The 24,817-nt window shown below is 38.1% G+C and overlaps 2 protein-coding genes and 2 pseudogenes across 5 annotated transcripts; 3 read left to right on the top strand and 1 right to left on the bottom strand.

Annotated features, from left to right (window-relative positions):
- Positions 1-963: 963 nt before the first annotated feature.
- Positions 964-5,728, top strand: LOC148689203 (uncharacterized; annotated as a pseudogene).
- On the bottom strand, positions 4,102-7,676 carry LOC148689202 (putative pentatricopeptide repeat-containing protein At3g01580 pseudogene; annotated as a pseudogene).
- A 3,447-nt stretch (positions 7,677-11,123) lies between these two features.
- Positions 11,124-14,021, top strand: LOC137708186 (putative glucose-6-phosphate 1-epimerase). Of its 2 annotated transcripts, none has more exons than XM_068447201.2 (9): positions 11,124-11,322; positions 11,612-11,750; positions 12,060-12,134; positions 12,243-12,299; positions 12,400-12,557; positions 12,658-12,789; positions 13,122-13,224; positions 13,329-13,428; positions 13,539-14,021. In XM_068447201.2, the coding sequence occupies exons 2-9, from the start codon at positions 11,673-11,675 to the stop codon at positions 13,754-13,756; spliced, it is 921 nt and encodes a 306-aa protein (XP_068303302.1). In that variant the 5' UTR covers positions 11,124-11,322; positions 11,612-11,672; the 3' UTR covers positions 13,757-14,021. The 2 variants fall into 2 exon arrangements, with proteins under 2 accessions (XP_068303302.1, XP_088545607.1); XM_088689481.1 differs by having other exon boundaries at positions 11,133-11,322; positions 13,520-13,701.
- A 720-nt stretch (positions 14,022-14,741) lies between these two features.
- LOC137708185 (S-adenosyl-L-methionine-dependent methyltransferases superfamily protein) lies at positions 14,742-17,348 on the top strand. Of its 3 annotated transcripts, none has more exons than XM_068447200.2 (9): positions 14,744-15,086; positions 15,172-15,233; positions 15,689-15,740; positions 15,861-15,975; positions 16,088-16,158; positions 16,430-16,536; positions 16,620-16,734; positions 16,819-16,863; positions 16,976-17,348. In XM_068447200.2, exons 1-9 carry the CDS (start codon positions 14,865-14,867, stop codon positions 17,045-17,047), a joined length of 861 nt encoding a protein of 286 aa, XP_068303301.2. In that variant the 5' UTR covers positions 14,744-14,864; the 3' UTR covers positions 17,048-17,348. The 3 variants fall into 3 exon arrangements, with proteins under 3 accessions (XP_068303299.2, XP_068303301.2, XP_068303300.2); XM_068447199.2 differs by having other exon boundaries at positions 14,748-15,086; positions 16,088-16,182; XM_068447198.2 differs by having other exon boundaries at positions 14,742-15,086; positions 16,088-16,182; positions 16,620-16,863; positions 16,976-17,251.
- The last annotated feature ends 7,469 nt before the right edge of the window (positions 17,349-24,817 follow it).

Raw genomic sequence — 24,817 nt, 5'->3', positions numbered from 1 at the left:
TTAGAAATTGGGCTACAAATTGAGTAAATTTTAAATACCTGATAAATATATAAAATTAATATATATTTGGTCCAGTTTGGTTTCGGAATTACTGAAAAAAAAAAAATCAAATCAAATGATTTCGGCTCGGATCGATTGTTTTTATTCCTTTTTTAGATTTTGGTTTGGTGTTCGATTCGATTTTTTATTTTGTTTTCGGTTTTTTAAACCCACTCTTAGTTCACGACCTTATTCTATTTTAAGGGTGGTGCACAAGTTGGTTCAATTGATGATGGTGGACGTCATGGGTTCATGAACAAACATGACAAGGTTGCATTGGACATGGCACATGTTTGTGGGTTCTGCATTGATTGAACTGTATTTTAAATGCGGAGAGATGAGCCAGAATTTGGCAATCAATGCTCCAATTAGGACAAAGTTTGAGGACCTGGACCAATTCTAACATTAACCAAACATAATAATAGTAATATGTCACTTATGCAATATGCTAACATTAAATTCTGATCAAAATGATTCACATGTGATGAGTTCATCGTCACGTAACGTTTTAATATTGCATGTATAATTTATTGTGAGACGTCACGTGACGAAGACCCCTTCAATTTAAGAGCTTTGCAAAACCTTATCATTGAATGGAAAAATGACCAACCAGTGATGGAGATGATTTGTTGGAACTAAATAGACTATGAAACAGGTAAAGGTTAAGCCTAGTGAAATGCGTGCTACTGCTGTTTAATAGTTCTTGATAAGAAAAATGAGCGGTGGATAGAGAATGAGAGCCTAAGGACCCTAATGAGCTTGACCACTGGTTTGATTGATGGCTAAGAATTACCATCTGTTTTTTTGTGTGACTTAGAAGCACAATTAGGTTTGATAAAGTTAATACAAGAAAGTATGAACCTAAGAATTTGTAGTGGAAAATACAAAAGATTCTTAATATACCAAAGAAATAATGTATCAGTCATGGGTTGTACGTTGTTTTGTATCTGTCACTGATGAATTAGTTATTATCGTCGTCAATGTCATCGTCAAACTCATATGATATAGTATGATAGTCCTCCTCATCGGTATCATCAAACTCTATATAGTACATGCCCATAATTCACCTTATTCACTCATGAACGAAAAAACTATAGGAAAACAAAAATTGGTAGAAAGTGAGAGAATTAGTTCATGGAGAGAATTAATAAAAAATAAAAAATAAAAGAAGAGAGTGGTATTTAGGGAGAATGATTCTATACTTTCGGATAATGATTCTATGGTATGTTGTTCACATAGCTTTGAATTATATACATTACAAATTGACTTTGTACAAAAATTTAAGTGATTCATATATTTGCTAAATGGTCCCAATTCATCATACTTTTTTCATCTCCTCAAGTGAAAATGAACAAAGATAGACTCTTAATTCATAACTTGGTATCTTAATTTGATAAAATGTTGAGCATTTGTCCTTTACATATCCATAACAAATGAAGTATGTAACATGTGTTTCACTTGCTTAATTTTGACAAAAATTCTCATGCAAATGCTACATATTTTATAAAATTCTAATAGCAATTCTATACATCTCGTCAAAGAGAGATAAAAACACACCACACAAGTGAAAAAAACGAAGAAAACAGACTTGATTGGATTTGACAAAGGCAACTTACAGCCACGAGTGTGACTACTAACGAAGCTCGATCTGGTTTTACAAGGACAAGGCTATGACTGAGCTAGTAATATGAAAGGTGAGCTAAATGGCCTTAAAACAAAGATTTTGAACAAGTATCCTTAAGCATCTATGTTCATTGTTTTGCACACCAACTTCAACTAGCTCTTGTAGTAGTTACAAAGGGAATTGATGGTGTTGCCATTTTCTTCAACAATGCTAGTAGTTTGGACAATACTATTGGTTCATCATGTAAGCATCGTGATGCATTTAGAGAGAAGCAACAAGAAAAAATTAAGAAAGCTCTTGATATTGGTGATCTTGGAACTGGTATACAGTTAAATCAAGAGATTAGTCTCATGTGTCCTTGTGATACACAGTGGAACTCAAATAATGGTACTATAGTTAGTATTATTGTTATGTTTTAAGCCATGGTGGAGGTGCTTGAATGGATTAAAAATGATGGCAACCAAGACAATTTTAGTGAAGCAAGTAAGTTATTCCACAACATACAAACTTTTGATTTTGTGTTTCACCTTTTTTTTATGAGACTTATATTGGAAATTACACATGAGTTATCACAAGCATTACCAAAGAAAGATCAAGATATTGTGAATGCGATGGCGTTAGTGGAAGTATGCAAACAAAGACTACAATCCTTGAGAGATGATGACTTTGGGAACGTGCTTGATGATGTACGAAAGTTTTATGAGGAGCATGAGATTATCGTTCCTAAAATGGAGGATTTGCATTTCTTACCTGAAAATCAAGGTGTAAAGCTCCAAGATTCACAAACTTCCATTACTATCGTGTGGACCTCTATTTTCAAGTCCTTGATATGCAACTAAAGGAATTAAATGATCGCTTCAATGAGGTAAACACCAAGTTACTTCTTTGTATGACATGTTTGAGTTCGGTGATAATTTTATATCATTTGACAAAGCAAAAATTGTTCGTATAGCCCAACTTTATCCTGAAGATTTTGATCGTATGGAACTCATGAATCTTCCAATTCAACTTGACAATTACATTTATGATATGAAGATGCATGGTGACTTTTCATCATTGAGAGGAATTAGTAATCTTGCGAATGAGTTCGTGAAGACCGGGAGGTGTGCAAGCTATATGTTAGTGTATAAGCTTCTTATATTGGTTTTAGTGTTACCGGTTGCAACAGTTTCGATGGAGAGAGCTTTTTCTGCTATGAAGATTGTGAAAACACCATTGCTTAACAAAATGGGAGATCAATGGTTAAGTGATAGCATGCTTGTTTACATTGAGAGAGATGTATATGCTTTTATTGATAATGAGCTTGTTATGCGACGTTTTCATAACATGAAACCTCACCAGCAACAATTGCAATTTGTTTGTATTCATAAATTATGGATGACATTACTATATAAAAGGATTTGGTTGTTGTCATTCTTTTGAACCTCGCACTCTTTTAAGTTCGCCCCTTCCCCCGACAATTCCTGGATTTGCCACTGCTTGGACATACTCAAACTTGTTGTAACAAATAATCTCACCTTTCATATTACTAATATGACTAATAACTAATATAACCAAAAATGCAATTAATCAATACCAATAATCATACAAATTATTCAATAAAGAAAATTTCAATTCAACTAATCATATGAATAATCGTATACATTATTTAATAATTCAATTAATTAATCAATAATCAAGGATTCAAATTTTACCCTAAACAATAATTTCTTTCATCAATAATCATAAATTTATATCACTAATCAATAACCAATAACCAATAACCATATTAGTGTATTACCATATGATTCTAACCAATTAAACAAAAATTCGTATTAAATAATTAACTAGGGTTAGGGATTATAGATTTAGAAATTAAAAAATTTACCTAAAAATTGGGAGTGGCTTTGAAAGCTGGAAGCTAGAGTGGCTTGAAGGCTGGCGGCGACTAGAGTGGCTAGCGGCAGCAAAATGGGAGTAAGTCTGCCGTTGCTGGGAATTGGGGCATAGCAATGCTCTATGATTGGAAAATGGTGAAAAGAAAGGGCCAAAGGGTTTGAGAGAGAGGTAACGGGGGACGACCGAACCCCCTGTATTTATTTATTTTTTTCAAACAAATACGAAATGGCGTCGTTTCTTTAGGATTTTAATAACTTTTTTTTATTTTACCAGGACCAAAACGATGTCATTTTGGCCTGGATTAAAAAAATATTAAATAAAAAACCCAGGTCTGCTCAAGGTTCTAAAAGATGATAGGCGTTAGTCGGGTGACGGGTTAGGGCCTAGCGCTTAGGTGGCTAAGCAGGGTGCCTAAGCAGACTAGGAGGATTTAAATAAATTCATTATATTTCATGTAAATAAGTGTATGTTTATACTTAAAATATATATAATCTCATCATAAACTACAAAATAGAATGACATATATATTATGAAGTTTTGGAATATAATGAAAACATAGGGAACAAGCACATAATGTATGCTCATTTAAGTATTTGACAAGTCTCTTACAATTTATTGAAGGAACAAAAAATAAAATGCAAAATGAAAGTTATCTATTTTTTGTCTAAATGAGTCGCAACTTAGGTGGGTCTGAGTGGGCTAAGGGTGCCTAGGCGATCTAGGCAGGCACCTCAGCAGGTCTAGATGCCATTTCTTTATTTTCAAACACCTAAGCATTAATCGAGACTGTGGCCAGCCGCCTAGCGCCTAGGCAAGGCCTAGGTGGGAATTTTTAGAACAGTGACTCTGTTGCGCAGTAGCAGAAGCAGATCACCGAAGTGGCCTATGTGTGTTTTCCGATGAGGGGAAGGGCTGAACCAGTGCTCGTAGGCATGTTTTTCGGCAAGGGTAGGGGTGGTCGCCAGTCCTTCCCCTCATGTAGCTTCGCCACTGGCTATGATACCCAGACTTCACTGAATACAACCCCACCTTTGTATGATGCCATATTAATTTATCCATACACCCAATCTTGCTTAACGGCATACTCATAATAATTTGAGCTTCGTCATTACTAACATAGTCACAACGTCACTACGTCATTGGCCAATGCTACCATCAATCAAATCCACCACTCGTTCCAGCATATTCTCATGGTAAAGTTCTAGGAGTAGGCAACCATGGATTGTGCTTAACTCGTATTTGTTTCCCATCACCAACCCTCTATCGGATTCCAGCTCGTAGGATCGTCCGTCCTTGCAATATCCCTTTCCAACCCCATGATGTGCCTCTTCCTGTTGAAGCCTCCAAAAAAGTAGAATTTGGAAAGTATTTGGCGTGCAAAATTTGTCCAAGAAAAAAGTCCGGTTCCATAATAAGCCTCCAACCTATTTTTGCAAGCAAAGAGGGATTGAAGGAGATAATTTCTTTGAAACCAAGACCACGCATTGCCTTTCCATTCTCTAACTTATGCCAAGCCATAATGCATGCCCTTTTTTGTCTTCTGATCCGTCACCAAAATCTTGAAATTACGCTCTCCAATTCTTTTGCCAACTATACAGGGAGTTTGAAGCATGACACGGCATAATTTGGCAATGTTGTAGCCACACTTTTAATAAGGACTTCTTTTCCTGCTTGTGAAAGAAATTGCTCAACCCATCCATTAACTCGTTCATCCATTATATTTCTCACCTCTTCAAACACTTTCTTTTTAGAAGCACCAAAGTATTTGCCAAAACCTTCCTGGCGTTTAATGTTCAGAACCAACAGCAAAAGCCTCTTAGTGTGCTTAGGACAATTAGCACTAAAATGCACTAAGCTCTTATCAAGATTTATTAATTGGCCTGAACTTTCCACATAGCTTCGTATGAGGGAATTGATACACGCCGCCTCGGACTCCGTCACCTGACAAAACACAAGGAGTCATCCACGAACAAACATGGGACAATTGAGCAAACTCTTTTCTCTACTCGGTCTAAGACCTCAGCGGCAACCGTCTCCCCCTCCACGCGAGTTGCAAAAGGACGGTTCCTCCCTCCCCTAGCCGTTGCGGCTGCTTCAATCAATGGAAGAAGGTCAAAAAGGTCCGAGTCTTGGGTCATGTTTCTCTCCTCCGAAACTGGATGTGCTCATTGCTCAGCCCCTTCATGAACGGGATGTACATGGTCAATTTCAGTCCCACCAACCGACTCTTCCTCCTCTACAGACGCTACAACATTAAGATCAAAGCCAACCCCATGACTTGCAGTTGTCACTGTCTCCGGGGGGTCATTCAAGTCTACCACTCCACCAGGTTTAATGAGGCCAGCATCAAAAGCTCATTCCCGTAACCTTGTCAGCACATTTTTCTTTTTCTTTTTCTTTTTTTTTTCTTTTTGGTTAAGAAGATTACTTTTTCACGTACTTTCTTCTCTCCCTCCTCTCTCTCTCTCTCGTATTCACCCATTTTCTTCTTCTTCTTCTCTCTTTCTCTCTCTCTCTCTCTCTCTCTCTTCCTCTTTCATTTCTCTGCTTCTCTCGAACCAGAAGAATTACAAGTATTTGAAGAAGAAGAGGAAGAGGACCCAGATGATCCAGTTCTCATATTCTTCAAGTCTTGCACTTCAACCCAAGAGCCTGAGCGCGAAGGCAATCTCTCTCTCCAGTTGATGCCCACGATTTTGAGTATGGCGTCCACTCCCACGACTACGACAACTGCACTCTGCTCCACATCGCCTCGCTCCAAGGCTGGATTAACGTTTCCGGTCACATACTAATCCCCGGCTGGATCGACATGCTGCTCCTTCCTTTCACATGGTCTTCGGCTCTTCCTCCGTCAGCCCAATTCAGGCTGAGTTTCGTGTGATAGCATGCTGCGAAAGACCCCAATTGACTTGTCTGCCATTCCGTTATGAGCATACCCGCTTAACAAGGCAGCCCACTAAACCACATCTTTCTTTGGCATTCTATTGAAGAGAACACCGGCTTTTTCGGGTGCAGAGCATTTCATGTACATATCAATCAGGGCTGTCGCCACCTTGATATCTAACTCGAAACACTTCCTAGTAACGATTTCGTGGATCTTCTTACCTTCTTCTAAATTACCTGCCAGTGCACATGCTTGCAATGCACTTACCAGAGTCACTGAATTAAGTTCGATTCTTATATCAATCATTTCGTTGAAAAGATTTAACGCTTCTGGTACATCCTCATTATGAACGTAACAGGCAATCATGGAGCTCCAAGCAACCACATCTTTTTCCGGCATCTTCATGAACAACCTAGCGGCAGTTTTGACAGAACCCGTCTTTGCATAGAGATTTAGCAACGCACTACCTAAAGAAAAATCTGAGTCTAATCCGTTCCTAATAGAAACACCATGCACACAACTTCCAATTCTAAAATTTGATAACTGCACACAAGCTGAAACAGCACTAACAAGCGTCACTCAGTCAGGATTAATGAGCCCCACCATCACAATTCGGGAGAAAAACTCCAATGCTTCTTCAGAATCACCATTCTGCTCATATCCAGTAACCATAGAAGTCCACAAAAACACATACGGTTGCGGAAACTCGTCAAACACTTTCACAGCCTCACCCATTAATTTCTCCGCATTTGGAATACAATTTAATCAACACAGAACCCACAAACATATCCAATGCTACCTTCTCATGTTTCTTCACAAACCAATGTATTATTTTTCCACACACCAGTGCCCTTAACCTCGCACACGCCTTCAGAGCAATGAGAATGGTGAAATTATCAGGCCTTTTATCATTGCCTCTTGACTCAGGTATCATGTTACGAAATAGACACAAGGTCTCTTCCCATCAATTCTCTCTATAGTAGCTCCTAAGCGTGGCGTTCCAGAGATAGACAGTTATGTGGGGCGTTTCGTCGAACATCTTGCGGGCATGACCGAGTGACTTATACTTTGCGTACAGAGCGTTGAGTTTTGTGGCAAAGAAGCTGTCTTAGGAAGGGCCGGCTTTGAGGGTTTGGGAGTGCAATTGTGCCACTGATTTCCCGCTGTTACATGATGCAAGCAGATTAGCAAGGACTTCCCTCATTTTCAAGCAGAAGAACCACTTGGTCACCCAAAATAACCAGATCGAGTTTCGTTAGTGGTCACACTTGTTGTGGCCATATGGTGCATGTGTCGAATCCAATCAAGTCGGTTTTCTTCGTTTTTTCCCCTTGTGTGGTGTGTTTTCTCTCTTTGACGAGATGTATAGAAATGGTATTAGAATTTTATAAAACTTAGTAGCATTTGCATGACAATTGTCATCAGAATTAAGCAAGTGAAACGCATGTTACATGTTTCGTTTGTTATGAATATGTAAAGGACAAATGTTTCGCATTTAATCAGATTAAGATACCAATTTTAAGCATTAAGAGACTATCCTTGTTTTGTTTCGCTTGAGATGAAAAGAGTACATGAAATCCAAATTTATGAATCTAAACTATTCAGTAGATACATGACTCACTAAAATGTGTGTACAAAATCAACTTGTAATGTGTAAATATTCAAAGATATGTGAATAGACAGACCATCGAGTCATTCTCGCAAAATACCACTATCTTTCTTTTTCACTAATTCTCTCACTCTCAACCAATTTTTGTTTTCCTATAGTTTTTACGTTCAGGAGTGAATAAGATGCATTATGAGTGTGCACAATATGAGCCTGGTGACACTAATGAGGAGGACTATCATACAATACTATATGAGTTTGGTGATAACGACGACTAATATGTCAGTGATAGATATAAAAGAACACACAATCCACGACAAATACGTTATTTTCCTTTTATTTAAGAACCTTTTGTATTTTCCAGTACAAATTCTAAGGCTCATACTTTTTTGCATTAACTTATATCAACCCTAATTGTGCTAGAATTCATAGAAAAAAAAATGTTAATTCTTAGCCATCACTCAAATCAGTGGTCAAGCGGCTTCCAAAAAAGGAAAAAAAAAAACAGTGGTCAAGCTCATTAGTGTCCTTACGCTTGCATTCTCTATCCACCGCCCATTTTTCTTATCAAGAACTAGTAAAAAGCAGTAGCACACACTTCACTTTCACTAGGCTACTACCTTTCCCTGTTCTATATTTTATTTAGTTCCAACAATTCTCTCCAACATTGGTTGGTATTTTCCATTCCATGCAAAAGGTTTTGCAAAGCTATTTAATCGAAGGGATCAGCGTCACGTGTTGTCTCGCTCCAAATTATGCATATAATTTTAAAACGTTATATGTAATCATTCTCAAATTTTATAAAAAAATAGTTGCAATGGTTCTTCAACTTTAACCAATTGGAGCGTTGGTCCATTAACTAAAAATATGTGATCATTGATCCTTTAACTCATCAAAACGTGCAGCTATAATCTTTTCGTCAACTTCATCAGAATTTCCGTCAAAATGAGCATTGGTGGAAGGACTATTGAAACAACTGAGTTAAAGTTGGAGGACCATTACTTCAATTGGGTTAAATATGTGACCATTGATATTTTAACTCATCAAAACGTGCAGCTATAGTCCCTTCGTCAACTTCATCAGAACTTCCATCAAAATGAGTCATGGTGGAAGGACTATTGAAACAAATGAGTTAAAATTGGGGGACCATTGCTTCAATTGGGTTAAAGTTGAGGGATTATTACTTCAATTGGGTTAAAGTTGAAGGATCATTGATACAATTTTCTCATTTGATTTTTCATAGTTGCCCTTTGACTCAGCCTAACGTACGTTGCACGAGACCCATTTTGACGGAAGTTCGGACAGAGTTGACGAAAATGATCATAATTACACGTTTTGATGAGTTAAGGGACCAATGATCATGAATTTTTAGATGAATGATTATTGCTCCAATTTAGTTAAAGTTGATGATTATTGCTACAATTTTCTCTTTTCCATTCCATGAAATGGTTTTCAAAGCTTTTAAATCAAAAGAATCAGTCACGTGAATTCTCACTCCAAATATGCATACACTATTAAAACGTTACATGACGATAAACTGATCAATGTAAATCGTTCTCCGAGTTAAAGGTTAGCCAAAAGCTCACGTTATTTCTTTCTTACTTTTTCTTTTCCATTTTGCCCACTCGAACATGCGTCAACCTAACCGGCCTATGTGGCTACTCTTAGGCATCTATTTAATAAGACATATTTATCTTCTTCTTCTTCTTCTTTTTTTTTTTTTTTGTCACAACCCTAATAATATAATGCTTCCCATCAAATACACCTGGCACATTTCATTGATCCAAATGTAAAGATATCATACAAGAGTAGAACCAAAACGCAAAAGGGATTGTCTTCTAACAATTATTATTTATGAGAATGGAGAAGACTATGATAGAATTGGATTTTGCACTTGTAATGCAAATGATTTTTAACCGTAAAAGTGAATAAATATCTTTAGGAAGTTTAATTAGTTTCGAATTGTCATTAGGCATCAAATTTGGTCTTGTAAAATTCAAAAAATATTTATCTTGAAAAAGAATTTTATTGTTGGTCTAGTATTTTCTGAGCAAGTTTCTCTTTGAGGTTTCTGCCCCTTTTTCAATCAAAAAAATTATCTTATGAGAAGACTTTTTAGTCAAAATGGTATGTGAGATTAATATTACTACTCATTTTGGTTTTTGAAAATGAAAATCGACGTGATTCTTGAGTTTGTCCATTGTATATCATTTTGGTCATTTCGTGAAAAATTTATTGATATCCTCGTTAAATATTCACGTGAGCAACCATGTGCCTACCCTTTTAAGGATATTTTGTCAAAACAAATCCTCCACTTAACGTGGATATTGATATATTTTTCACAAAAGAAACAAAACTAAAAAGTTTTATTAACAAAATATGTCAATATCCTTGTTAAGTGGAGGGGTTGGTTTCACATAATACCCTTAAAAGGCTGTCAAGCGGTTGCTCAACGAGGAAATTAACAGATTTTTCACAAAATGACCAAAATAATTTACAATTGACAAACTCAACGACCACTTCTATTGATTTTCATTATCAGAGACCAAAATAAGAAGTTATGTCAATCTCATGGACTATTTTGGCTAAAAGAGGTTGGTTTGACAAAAATAACCTTAAAAAGTGGTAACATGGTTGCTCATCTGATAATTTAATGACGATGTTGATAGATTTTTCACAGATGGGCCAAAATGATTTTACAATGGATAAACTCAATGACCATGTCTATCGATTTCCAATCTACATGGTTAAAGAAAAAAATGCCAATATCAGAGACAATTATGTTTATTATTATTATTTTTTTTATTTTTTTTTTGAGAATCTATGCAGACGAATACTTTGTTTTTCTAAAATCTAACTGCTTTTAATTGTTGAAGAACATCTGTAAACGGTCACAATCAAGTTCGAATAATTTATACACCCGAAAATCAATTCATTAATTAACTTATTTGAATCGTGTCTTTTTGGCATTCGATCTTACGTTGTTTGACGATGCACCTATAGCTATAGGGCAACGAAGGTCTACGTGGATAAGCTGAGGTGCAAAACACACGAGTGCAGCTAAATAACTGAAAGGGACAGAGGGAAGAAGCAGAGCATCCGATGACAAATGGTTTTCCTTGGATATCCTTCTCTCTCTCTCTCTCCTCTCTCTCTCTCTCTCAGATATAAAACAATGCATTGCAAGTTTGCAACATAGATTTTTCACAAACCCAGAGAGAGTTGGAATGTCTCAGTTCTTCTGCTTCGAGCTCCAAGTCGAAACCGATAACATTTCATGATCAAATCAACGTAAGCTTACCCATCTCGTGTCTTTTTACAAATTTTGCTTCTTCGTTCTTGTTCATCATTTTTTTTTTTTGAAAGATTTCATTTTTCTGATGTTGTTATATATTGTCAAAGATGTAATCCTTTTCAAGAGATGTAGGTTAGGCAAGTTGGTTGCGTCAGCGTGCCATGTTGCACGCTAGTTCTATCCCGTCTCTAGAGATTAAAGTAGTTTAGAATATCGCTTTGTCGAAAAAGAATGTAACTTTTTGTTTTTGGGTTATGTATGTGTTTGGGGTTGAATGCAATGCAGATTGGAGCTGGAGTGAAGCCAATTGTGAACAGAAACAAGAGGGAGGTCCTGGCTCAGAACGATGCCGTTGAATATAGTGAATAAGGGTGATGGATTTCCCCGAATCATACTCACCGAGCCAACTGGTTCTTCAGCAGAGGTTGGTTTCAAATTTCAATTAATCATGTTCTCTCCTTTTTGCTAATATTGATATGATGGCCCAGAGTTAACAACATGATCGTAGACCTTGGCGTAGCCAAGTTGGATAGAGCAGTTAACACTCTATGCACCCGAGTTCGAATTCCTTTCTTCCCCAGTACTAGTTTTAGATTAGATTGTTTAGGTTCATATCGCTTGAACTGAAAAAAAGTTGACAACTCGATCAGTGATCCATGATTCATATGATGATGGGTAAATTAATGTGCAAGTTGTGGTCACCAGCTGTTTGATATGGTGCAAATTGTTTCAGGTGCTTCTATATGGAGGGCAGGTTGTTTCGTGGAAGAACGAAAGACGCGAAGAATTGCTCTTTATGAGTAGCAAAGTATGAAGATTAAACATTCTTCCAGCGTATGCTTGATTTAGAATTTGAGATTGTTTTAATTCCCTTTGTACTTGATTAATTATGGGGCTGTTTTCTACTCTTGTGTAGGCTACTTGGAAACCGCCTAAAGCGATCAGGGGAGGCATACCCGTCTGCTTTCCTCAGGTTGGAGAGTGAGATATTATTACAATTGACAAGCATGTTAAAAGGCTTTATGTTCCTGTTCTGAATTCTGATTGAGCATTCTTCATCCTGCTTGTTGCAGTTCGGAAATCTTGGTTCACTGGAGCAGCATGGGTTTGCAAAGAACAGATTGTGGTCTGTTGATAGTAACCCTTCGCCTTTGGCTCCAACTAACAATCAGACGTCAGTGGATTTGATCTTGAAGTCTACAGAAGAGGATCTAAAGACATGGCCGCGTAGGTATGCTCTCGGAATCTAATCATTTCAATGGATGTGATTACTGCTGAAGGGCATCACCACTTGTCTAATCCTGTGAATCTTTCTCTGTGGTTTGTTTAAGCTTTGAGCTCCGGCTTCGTGTTTCTCTCAATGCTGGCAAGCTCACTTTGATTCCCCGTGTTAGGAATACGGATAGCAAGGCCTTCTCCTTTACATTTGCCCTGATTAACTACTTATATGTATCAGATATCAGGTGCGCCTTTTAACTATTTTTGTGACGTTTAAGATCGTTACCTGTATGACGTTCGCAAGTTCTCAAATTTATTGTTGATGTTATTGGAGAGGGAAATGATTGTCACATTCTCCCCCTACACACCCGCTCTTTTTCTAGCCTTTGGATTGAAAACCAAAGGAGAATCAACGGACATAAATTATCAGGGGTGTGCAGATGGAGAAAAAGGGTGTATGAATTTCATTTCCCGTTAAAAGAAAATTCTATGTCGAGTATTTTATTAGCCGCTGAGGCGGGAAGAAAGTGTATTTCATCCTTTTCAGAGACGTTGCATGATGCTGTTTAATTTGCAGTGAAGTGCGCGTGGAGGGCTTGGAGACGCTTGATTATCTCGACAATCTGATGCGCAGAGAAAGGTTCACAGAGCAGGCAGATGCTATTACCTTTGATGAGGAGGTACAACTACCTTCGATTTCTCTCGTTTTAAAAGCCGCCTTTTGTATGAACTGGTGGTAACTCATTAAGTTGTTTCTGTTTTCTCAAATTCTTGTTCTCGTTAGGTCAACCGAGTGTATTTGGGCACGCCTACAAAGATAGCCATGATAGACCACGAGAGGAAGAGAACCTTTGTTCTGCGGAAGGATGGCATGCGGGATGCAGGTTCTTATTATCTTGGATTAGTTTTGTAAATTATTTTTTTCCCTTTTGTTGATATGATCCTAGTTATACGAAGTTTCTCACTTTATGCTAGAAAATCGTGTGATCTGCAGTTGTGTGGAACCCTTGGGATAAAAAGGCCAAGACCATCCCTGATTTGGGAGATGAAGACTACAAAACCATGTTATGTGTAGATTCTGCGGCCATTGAAACCCCAATTTTCTTGAAGCCTTCCGAAGAGTGGAAGGGCCGTCAAGAACTCTCTACCGTTTCATCAAGCTATTGCAGTGGGCAGTTGGATCCTCGCATGGTTCTTCATGGCCTTTACTGACCAAACCAGTGGCGTAAACGGAGGTCTTGTTGTAATTTAAGTCCCCTTACTTGATGCACCTGAGACATCCTCTCGTTGTTCATGTATTATCCTTGTTGTGGTACTTAGGATTTTCTTGAAGCGAAACAACGTTAGCTGCGTGTAAAATGTGAGAATAACATTTGCAGGATTGCACTGTCGCAGATCGGCAACAGAAGGGCCGCTGTATAAGGGTTAAGAATACATGTTCTGTATTTGAATGTTGTTTAGTGAATGAGTTACATGATGCCTTAGCGTGTTTCATTTCATTAATCCCCTTCTGCTTCACCAGAAACCGTAATAGCAGATGTCGAAAGGACCAATTTTGAATCATTAAGCTCTAATTATGTTATTAAGTGCATAACCAAGTCGGTAAACAAAAACAAGAAAACAAGAAAACAAGAACACAATCTCAATTCTTTCCTTATGGAGTAATTGCTCCGCCCCTAGGCGGTTGACTTTTAGATGTTTTTTCGTGCTTAGAAGAGCGAATGTTCCAAACTTCTCCTTCGCATCCTTGTCGAAGGGATCGTCTCCCAGATACATGTGGACATAGGCTCTTGATCGAAGCTCCTCGTTCATCTTGCCACCAGTTAGTTTCTTGATCGAAGCTCCAAGGCCTTCGTCGAAATTCTTTCTCACCATGTTCATGGTGAGGTTTGAAAACACGATCGCCAACCTCACCAGCATTCCGGCGTCACTGTCGATCACCAGCTGATACATTTCCTTCGTGGGTTTTGCAGGCGCTTTCCCAATTTTTTACTTGAGAAGGTCTCTCAGCTTCTCGTTGTCTGTATAAATCCCTGCAGATCGGAGAACGAAATGGTTAAAAGGGTTTGTATTTTTTTCACTTCCCTTTTGATTATTTCGTTAAACTTCGTAAAATCGACTAAAAATCGTGGGTAATAGTTCCCAATTTTTATCAGGCCGTGCCAGCGACGGGCCCAAGTAAAGCCCATCGAACACAGGCCTGCGACAATAAATTCTCCCTTATGAGCCCAGAAGAAAGCGCGAAACCACAAATTTGCAGAGCAAGGGTTTTTGCAGACGACGAAGAAGAAGAAGGGTTTTAGAGGCGCAACGAAAAGCAATGGCCGATAACGAATCGAGCAAAAAGCGGAAGAGAGCAGGGCGTCGCAATAAATCTCACACCCAAAAGCTCAAGCTTTCCACCGAAAGAGAAAGCACTTCCCCAAAAGTTGAAAGAATCAATGAAGAAGCAGCAGAGAATCCAAAAGCTTCTGCTTCTGCGTCTGCTAAGCGCTTAAAATCGCAGGGAAAGCTCTCGAATTCGTCAAGCTTTCTCGATAAGGTGCGTGTTTTTATCGAAAGAATTTAACTTTATGTGAAATTAATTGACGGAAATTGTTGAGTGGAGTTGTGGGTCTTGGTTGCAGATGAAAGCAAAGCTGTCGGGAGGCCATTTTCGGATGATCAACGAGAAGCTCTACACTTGCACGTAATATTTTACTGCCCATTTCTTATTGTTCGTTCTAATTTGTTTACTTTAGTTAATGGGAATTCAAGGCCAATTTTTTTTTAAGCACTTTGGTGCTTCTCTTCAAGTGCTTTTTCATTTTTATTAAGGATTGGTTCCAAAAACATTTTCACCAAAAACGCGTTCCGTTATTCTTCCAAATGAGCACCCGTGTTTTTATGTTGAATTGTGAAACATAAGTTGGGATTAAAAAGTTTTCGATTGTTTTCTAGTTGTGTAATGATGATGAAATTTCGCATCGAATGTGTATATGTATAAGTTTTAATGATAATGAAATTTCGCCTTGAATGTGTATATATGTATAAGTTTTAATGTTTGTTACATTGCTTCGATCAGTGAATGTTTGGCTTAATTTCCTATGTGAAAAGAAATTTCGCCTTTGCGGATTCACTTTAATTTGATTCCCGTATTTTTAGTGGAAAAGAGGCGCTTGAGTATTTCAATGACGACCCGACATTGTTTGATACAGTAAGATTTCTTCTTTATAAAGAACTCGTTTCGACCACCATATCTGCTGTGCGTTCTCTCATATGAGATTGTGGAGTTTTACTTTGAGAGTTGACGTGCTTTATTTACTTGCTTGGCCAGTACCACACAGGATATCAAGAGCAAATGTCACATTGGCCTGAGCTGCCAGTTGATATAATCATCAAATGGCTTAAAGAGCATAGCCCTTCTCTGGTCGTGGCTGATTTTGGATGCGGTTAGAGTTTAGCTAACTCCATTTTTCGTAGTTTGCTGGTTGTTTGTTTACTCTCACATGTCGACATTCATTTGGTGGCTACATTTAGTAATTTTGTTCTGTTGTTTTACAGGGGATGCACGCCTAGAAAAAAATGTGAAGAATAAAGTCTTCTCCTTTGATCTCATATCCAACGATCCTTCAGTAATATCCTGTGATATGGCAAATGTATGTGCTTTCATTTGGATTTTAGGTTGAATCATAAAATTTCTTATACTTATGCATAGATTTATAGAAAATTTTTTTGGCTCTTTGCTAATTTGCAGAGGATAGTATTTATATACTTGAAGCAACCAAGCTGCGTATGTTAATATTTAAGCAAAATTGTTACTGTCATGTATGTGCTGTTAAAAATTTATCTCCTGTTTTTTCTTGCGTATTCTATTAAGAATTCATTCCTTCCACATGTTTGCAGACACCCCTCGGCTCTACATCTGTAGATGTTGCTGTCTTCTGCCTTTCGTTGATGGGGACAAATTTCCCAAATTACCTGAATGAAGCACACAGAATACTTAAGCCACGGTCTGTGTGCCATAATCTTTTGTACTTTTGATTCACTTATCCTACTGAGTTCTTATCCAACTGACGGGTTGGTTTTTTCATAGTGGTTGGCTTTTGATAGCAGAAGTGAAGAGCAGATTTGACTCAACTACTGGAGGAGCCGATCCAAAGACATTTACAAAAGCCGTATGTGATCTAGGATTTACCTCTGTGTCGAAGGTATCTATATGTTCCTCTCATTTCCTCAGACGGCTCAAGATAATTTTTTTTGTGCTAATTGTATTGTACGTGCATTGCTTGCAGGATTTCTCAAACAAGATGTTTATATTGTTTTACTTCAAGAAAAAGGTTAGACATTGGTGGAATAAACTCAGTCCTATGATTTACGCATCAGTTACATGTTTCTGGATCTCGTAAGGTTCCACTGTTATTAACAATCTCTACATCTGCTATTCTCTAGGAGGAGCAAGATTCAAAGAAAAAGGATATTGAATGGCCTGAGCTGAAACCTTGTTTGTATAAGCGCCGCTGAGAGGGAAGCCACTGTTGTTTGTGACAAGTTCATCGTCTTCATTACTCACTTTTTCGGTCAAAGATGAAGTTGTACACCGGTTGCCTTTACGTTAGAATTGACAATTCTTTCAGCCGCTTTAGTTTCTAAGTACTGCTCATCAGTATATTTCTATTTTAATACCAAAAGAAATACAGTTCTACTTGTTTTTCTTTCGGTCATAAATTTTGTATTGGTTTCATATGTATCTCAAACGAACTCATATATGTTTTCGTGCGGTTAATTTTGTGGATTGCTACTGAAATTGTTTTCCCGCTGTATCCATCGATGATTTGTAGGATATACAATGTATTTACCACGTTATGCGCAGTTGTTGCAGTGATATTACCTCTCTCTGAAGATTTTGAACCATCGTGTTGGTGGACGGTTTATGCAATTTAAAGCCTCTATTTACACAGTTGAGAGAGCCTGTTTTCAGTCATACGCGTGGAGGACCAACAGGATGACCGAAGTTTGTAGCCTAGTCCGTTTTCTTTTCCGTTAGTTGCGTGACGTTACACAACCCCTTCGGCCTTCTCTTCTGTCAATTCAAACACAACGTTGTTCATGAAATCAACATTTTCTTTTCCGTTAGTTTTTAGCCCAATCCGTTTTCTTTATCATTCTCGATCCTCAAAAGATGTTTAGTATTTGCACGAAAATTTTCATGAGCAATAATATTTTAGTTTAAGAGCGTTTGGATAAGTATATTCGCTCTCCAATTTGATAGAAAGTGTTTGAAATGTAAGACATACTCTGAAATCAAAAGAACAAGAAGACAGTCACGAATACACTAAACTACATTGACATGAAAAGAAATAAACTTATCTGCCCAAGAGGAGGAAGAAGAAGCCATGGTTGCTAGAGTTTCTAAGAGTCTTCTACTTCCAACAAGCAGAAGTGTTCCAGTAATAATGGGACTCCAAATCTTAATTAGTTGCATAGAATAAGAACTCCAAATCTTAAATAAAACAAGATTCCATAACTTCCTCAACACCAATTAACTCGTTGGCCAAGTTAATTGATTACCAAGATATCAGTAAATCATATTCATTGACACTCATACGTTTACAGGAAAGTGCGTATTAGATAGGATGTTTTTCATGTAATCGATACTGTATAGATACGTGATTCTATTGTATCTCTAGATTATAGGATTCCTTATTGTAGAATAGTTGTATCTATTCACATTTTATCAATGAAGCACATAAGTTGCCGATATTCTTTTTCTACACTGCAACTAGGACTACGATACCCTCCCTCCTGCTCCTCCTAAATTTGCTGCTCGGTCTGCCGAATGAAGACCGCAAAATACAAATGCATTCCCTCCGGCGTGTTGGCAAACATTCTTTTCAGGCTGCCTGTGAAATCTCTGAAGCGGTTCGAATGCGTATGCAAATCCTGGTATGATCTCATCAAAGACCCTAGTTTCACCATCCAACACCTCCATCATTCCAAAAACGTGAATCAGCATTTTCTCCTTCAGAAAGGTATACGTTATGGTCATGTCTCCTTGCTTTGTTTGGACGAAATATCGCTTCTTTCTCGGCATCGGCTAAACTTACCCTCAGTCTTTTCTGAAATTCTGGGTCCTTGCAATGGAATCTACTGCTTCATAAGGCTTAACGTCGAATTCGAACTGGACCTTATTGCACTGGCAAATGTTTCACTCAGAGAATTCAAGGTTGTTCCAGACTTGAGCATCTCCCATCCTCACAGCCAACGTCAAAGCGTCAAACTATATGGATTTGGATTTGATCGTAAAACCAATGATTACAAGTTGGTTTTAATTCTCAGTTACACAGATAGAGCAACGGGGATCGAATTCAATTGTAAGGAGGTTGTATATAGCTTGCGTTCTAAGTCATGGAGAGAATTAGATCATACTTTTCCGTATGCTGAAGTTACCCATTGGACTTCTCCGTATTGTAAAATTAGCTATTGGCCTTACCTTTTGACGAGTGACAGTGGCACCTATGTCAACGGGAATTCTCACTGGTTGGTCAGTGATACAACTCATTGGTTGGCCAACGATGTTGTTGGTTATATAATTCGTTATTTTGACATGGCTGATGAAGTGTTTCAACGGATTTCGCTTCCAAAGTTACCAGAGTTTTCCTCGTACGGTGACATCTATGTGAATATTAATGCATGTACACTGATTCCGTGGTTGTTCTTCCGAAGTCTTATATCCCTGACAAGACTTGTGAAGTATGGATCATGCACGACTACGGTGACGATGAATCTTGGACTAAACTAGTTACGATAGGCCAATTGAAGGCATTGCAAGGTCACTGAAGCTGTTGGGATTTTGGCAAAGTGCAGAGTTTCTTTTCGAATATGACGAAGAACAAGTGATCTCATACAACCCAAACACTCAGAAGATCACTCAGAAATTCCGAATTTGTGGATCATTGCGAGCTTACGCAGAGAGCTTGGTTTCAATCATAGGAGATCAACGGGACAGACCAAAATTTGTTGTTTGATATTGTTAAGGAAAGTGATGATCCAGCTCTTCAACAACCCACATTTTTGTAATGATAATTTAGTTCGTGTTTATATAATTTACTCGTTGATTTTTTACGTTGTTAGGTGGCCGGATTGCCAAAGGAATTGCAATACCTTCTTTTGTTTTGTTGATAGGATATTTGGCTTAGGCTTTTTTTTTTTCAGCGAAATACTTGCTTGATATTTCAAAGTTTAGCATGTGTTTTTGTCTTTTAACGAACACAACGACGTATTTGCAACAAAGAGCGGTGAAATTGAACTAAAAGACACAATAAATAGGTCATTTATAATTTAACATCGGACACCTCTTACGTATTTATTTACCTTAAACTTTGATACTTCAATCCATTTGCGTCCAACCTGAAACTAATTCACACATCCTCATTGTCTTTATGTCATATTTGTCACCTTCAAGTTTCAAAAACGCCAAAGTAATGTATTTTACTTTCTAATAAGACATTGATAATTCAATTTTTGTGATGGGTTTTTGGGCAGTGGATACCAAAACGGTACTTTCTAGAAGTTCCACTTATATAATTGTATGGTACTTTCTAGAAGTACCACACAGGATATCAAGAGCAAATGTCACATTGGCCTGAGCTGCCAGTTGATATAATCATCAAATGGCTTAATTAGAGCATAGCCCTTCTCTGGTCGTGGCTGATTTTGGATGCGGTTAGAGTTTAGCTAACTCCATTTCTCGTAGTTTCCTGATTGTTTGTTTACTCTCACATGTCGACATTCATTTGGTGGCTACATTTAGTAATTTTGTTCGTTGTTTTACAGGGCATGCACGCCTAGCAAAAAATGTGAAGAATAAAGTCTTCTCCTTTGATCTCATATCCAACGATCATTCAGTAATATCCTGTGGTTGGCCTGATCACGAGCATGGTGCGCAACAGGTTGAAGACGGCCGTGGCGATTGGCCTGATCACGGTGATATCCTGAATCTCACAATCTCCACGTAACAAACAGATTAGTAGTCACACTCGTTGTGGCTTCAAGTTGCCTGTGTCAAATCCAATCAAGTCGTCTTTCTTCGCTTTTTCTCTTGTGTGGCGTGTTTCTCTCTATCTTCAAGTGACGAGATGTATATATGTAAAGAAAATTGGAGCAATAGATCTTGAATTTTGACAAATCTGTAAGTATTGGTTTACAAACTTATTATAATGCAGTGCGATAGTTTTTTGGTTAGGTTCATTAGAACTTCCATCTATTTTCTATCATTTTAAATTCTTTATTTTGGATGAAAGTTTTAAGGGAATTAATCAAAAATATTATTGCTCCACATTACAACGAATTCAGGGACCAATGCTTACGGAGCTTTTATTCAAGAGCCAAAAGTTTAGAGACTCTTGCTCTAATTACCTCAAATGTAAAAGTAGAAGAATGGATGCTTATTTATAGATTAAATTATGGGTACGATGAAATCGACCACTTAGGAGACATTGGCATGATCTGCACGGCTGCCTCTGAGATTTCGAGGGCTCTGTGTGAAATTTATAAAAGAACCCTCTTTAAGATATTTTAAAAAGTAGAACAATAGATTGATGTTAGAAAACAATAATTTAAATCAAAACAAACTTTAGTACGTACTGATTGCAAGTTTATAAATGTCATTAATTATAAGTAAAAAGAGTTACAAATATAACTTTCACTAAATAAATAAAAGAAGTTCAATCTTAAATAACCAAACATGAAAAAAAAAAACTTCAAAACTCTAAACTTTAAAGTTTCACTTGAATATAACACATTACTATATAATAAAATTAAAAAATATATCGGTTTTTAGGATGTTATTATTAACACTGAAAATATCTCATTGTACTCCAAATTTTTATATTTAGAAACGAAAAAATTACTCTTCTAGAATGCATAATGACATTATTACATAATATTAGATAGCAAAAATTTTAGGGGCCCTTCAAATTTGGAGACCTGTGCAACTGCACCTTTCACTCTCCCATCGCCCACTCTGGTGATCTGAAAATTTTACGATCTTGAAACCATCGTGAAGTTCTAAGGGTAAAGTCAAATACGATCCAAAGTTTGGGTAAGAATGGTCTTGAATTTCTTTGTTGTGTTTTTATTTTATCATGATCATAATTACAATGTACAACCACCATATATAAGGAGAAGACTTTCCTTGATTTACACCACAACTGATGGCTTAGGGAAGGCAAACAACAACTCCTTAAATTAGGGCATTGACACTATGATTAAGGGGAGATGACAACATAGACTCCTATACAAAGGAACCATACTATTAACCACCTGGGGAACAACCAATACTCGGGAGGAAACAAGCTTGAGCAGTTAACAAAACGCCTTAATACCTAATGACACAGAAACCATCCTAATATCTAGGAAACCTTAATAACCACTGGGCTACTTCCAATACTCCCCCTCAAGCTGGATCCAGGAGGTTTATGGAGCCAAGCTTGGACAGAAGTCGTTGAAACTGATGCGAGGCCAAGGGCTTGGTGAAGATGTCGGCCAGTTGGTCAATGCTTTGGGTATAATGTGTCTGAATCACCTGTGACTGAACTTGTTCCCGAATGTAGTGGCAATCAACTTCAATGTGTTTTGTCCTCTCGTGAAACACTGGGTTGGATGCAATATGCATTGCGGCCTGGTTATCACAAAATAAGGACATAGGGAGCGTGGTTGGTTCACCCAAATCACACAGAAGACCCTTTAGCCATATCAAGTCACACGCAGTTGAAGCCATGGCACGATACTCGGCCTCTGCACTTGATCTGGCGATGACAGTTTGCTTTTTACTCTTCCAGGTGACCAAGTTTCCACCTACAAAGGTGCAATAGCCAGTAGTGGACTTACGATCGATGGCGTTGCCTGCACAATCAGCATCGCAATACCCCATGATTTGGGTATTTTCATTCTTCTTCATGATGATACCACGACCCACTGAACCTTTCAAGTAATGTATGATCCTTTTAACAAGATTCAGATGTTCGAGTCTTGGGGATTGCATGAACTAGCTCACGATACTCACAGAATAGGTGATGTCGGGTCTGGTGATGGTTAGATAAATCAACTTACCCACCAGCCTCTGATAATAGCTTATATCCGTGAGTGGCATACCATCCAAGTTAGGTTTGATTTTGTTGTCGAGAGGGGTAATGGCAGGTTTTGCATCGCTCATGTTAGCTTCCTTGAGTAAGTCCAAGACATACTTCCATTGGTTAAGGAAACCTTTTTCTAAGAGATTGTTTCAGGTTGCAGATCTCGTCAGGATTATCCCCCGTGATTATCAGGTCATCGACATAGATCAGTACAACCAGTTTGCCCACAGCTCCAGTGCAAACAAAGAATAAGGAATCTGCATTGCTACTTTTGAAACCAACGCTGATGAGTACTGAGCTTAACTTGGCATACCAAGCTCGGGGAGACTGCTTCAGCCCATAGATAGATTTGTGCAATTTGCACACTAAGTCAGGTTCATTGCTTTGGGGATGCCCTGGTGGTAACTTCATATAGACTTCTTTTTTGAGATCATCATGCAAGAATGCATTTTTTACGTCCATTTGGTACATGGACCACCCCTTGTTTACAGCCACAGACAATAGAACCCTAACTGAGTTCATTTTTGCCACAGGTGCAAATGTTTCTTTGTAGTCCACCTTGAACGTTTGAGTGAATCCCCAAGCCACCAACCGTGCTTTATGTCTCTCAATCGATCTATCTGAATTGAATTTGAACTTGTAGATCCATTTACAGCCCACGGCTTTCTTGCCTTTTGGAAGTTTGGTGATGCTTCAGGTTTTGTGTTGGTCTAGGGCTTGAAGTTCTTCGTTCATTGCTTTCTTCCACACTCCTTGGCTGTTAGCATCATCAAAACTCTGAGGTTCACTATATCATGAAATGCTACTTAGGTAGGCTGCATGTTCCTGTGTCACTCTTTTGTACGACACATAGTTGGAGATGGGATGTGTGGGTTTGTAGGTGACAAAGTCTTGAAATCTTATGGAAAGTTGTCTCGCACGCATTGGATTTCGGCGTGGAGCAGGAGTAGTTGTCTCACATCCATTGACACCTTGAATTTCATTGTGAGTATCATCTTGGTTGTCCCCACCTTCGTGCAGTGTATCTTCTGAAGTGCAGCCATCAATGTCACCATCAGTGATTCCATGGTTGTGACTTTGCTCTGATAAAGCTTCAAGCTCGATTCTTGGCAGTGGGAACACATCTAATATACTATTATCCCCTTGGCTTGTTATTTCACATTGTTTGCCAAAAAAAAAGGGCTAGTTTCATGGAATTGAACATCTTTGGACACAAGTAATCTCCTCAGTTAGGGATTATAACACTTATATCCCTTGTGTGAAGAAGAGTAACCAAGAAAAATACAATTAGCAGCTTTGGGATCTAATTTATCTCGGTGATGAGATTGAATGTGGACAAAGCATATGCAGCCAAAAACTCTAAGGTGTGAGAGGTCGATCTTGCTTCCTTTCATAACCTCAAAAGGGGACTTGAACTCCAAGACTCGGCTGGGGAGTCTATTGATGATATAGGCAGCTTTCATAACCCCTTGAGACCAAAATCTCTTTGGTACATTCATTTGTAGCATTAGAGCTCTAGTTTTTTCAAGCAAGTGATGGTTTTTTCGTTCGGCAACACCGTTTTGCTGAGGTGTACCAACGCAACTTGTTTGGTGCATGATGCCATGAGTGCTTAAATATTGTTTCATGATATGAGATGCGTATTCGGTGCCATTGTCAGACCTGAGAGTTTGGATTTAAGAGGAGAAATGGTTTTTAACAAGGTTATGGAAGTCTTTGAACACTTCCATTACTTCATGCTTAGACTTTAGAAGATATAACCATGTGACTCGAGAGAAATCATCCACAAAGATCACAAAGTACTTATAACCATCAAAAGATTCATTAACTGGTCCCCATACATCATAATGGACTAGTTCAAAACATCTACTAGTTCTGGACAATGAAGATTTAAAAGGTAACCGAGTGGCCTTAGACAAATGGCAGGTTTCACATGAGGTTAAATCCTTTCCTAGATTTGGAAACAAAGTCGACAAAATGGTTGAGGCCGGGTGAGCTAAACGTTGATGCCACAATTGGTTCTCTTGAATGGGATTGAACTTGGCTTAAAACCTTCTGGGATTGTTCTTTGACATGTAATAGAGACCATATAGGAAAAACCTTTCACCAATCATCTTCTTGGTGGCACAATACTGAAAAATGACATTGTGAGGGGAGA

Source organism: Pyrus communis, chromosome 17 (assembly GCF_041283825.1).
Source record: "Pyrus communis isolate YQ-2024b chromosome 17, ASM4128382v1, whole genome shotgun sequence".
Lineage (NCBI taxonomy): Eukaryota > Viridiplantae > Streptophyta > Magnoliopsida > Rosales > Rosaceae > Pyrus > Pyrus communis.
This window is presented reverse-complemented; position numbering and strand designations above follow the sequence as displayed.

Excerpts from the sequence above, each read along its gene's own strand:
- LOC137708186 (XM_068447201.2), top strand. The coding sequence starts at position 11,673 with ATGCCGTTGAATATAGTGAATAAGGGTGATGGATTTCCCCGAATCATA. Across the intron at positions 12,558-12,657 it reads CTAAAGACATGGCCGCGTAG|CTTTGAGCTCCGGCTTCGTG; the intron begins GTATGCTCTCGG and ends GGTTTGTTTAAG. Across the intron at positions 13,225-13,328 it reads CTATTACCTTTGATGAGGAG|GTCAACCGAGTGTATTTGGG; the intron begins GTACAACTACCT and ends TGTTCTCGTTAG.
- LOC137708185 (XM_068447198.2), top strand. The coding sequence starts at position 14,865 with ATGGCCGATAACGAATCGAGCAAAAAGCGGAAGAGAGCAGGGCGTCGC. Across the intron at positions 15,234-15,688 it reads GAGAAGCTCTACACTTGCAC|TGGAAAAGAGGCGCTTGAGT; the intron begins GTAATATTTTAC and ends CCGTATTTTTAG. Across the intron at positions 16,864-16,975 it reads TGTTTTACTTCAAGAAAAAG|GAGGAGCAAGATTCAAAGAA; the intron begins GTTAGACATTGG and ends GCTATTCTCTAG.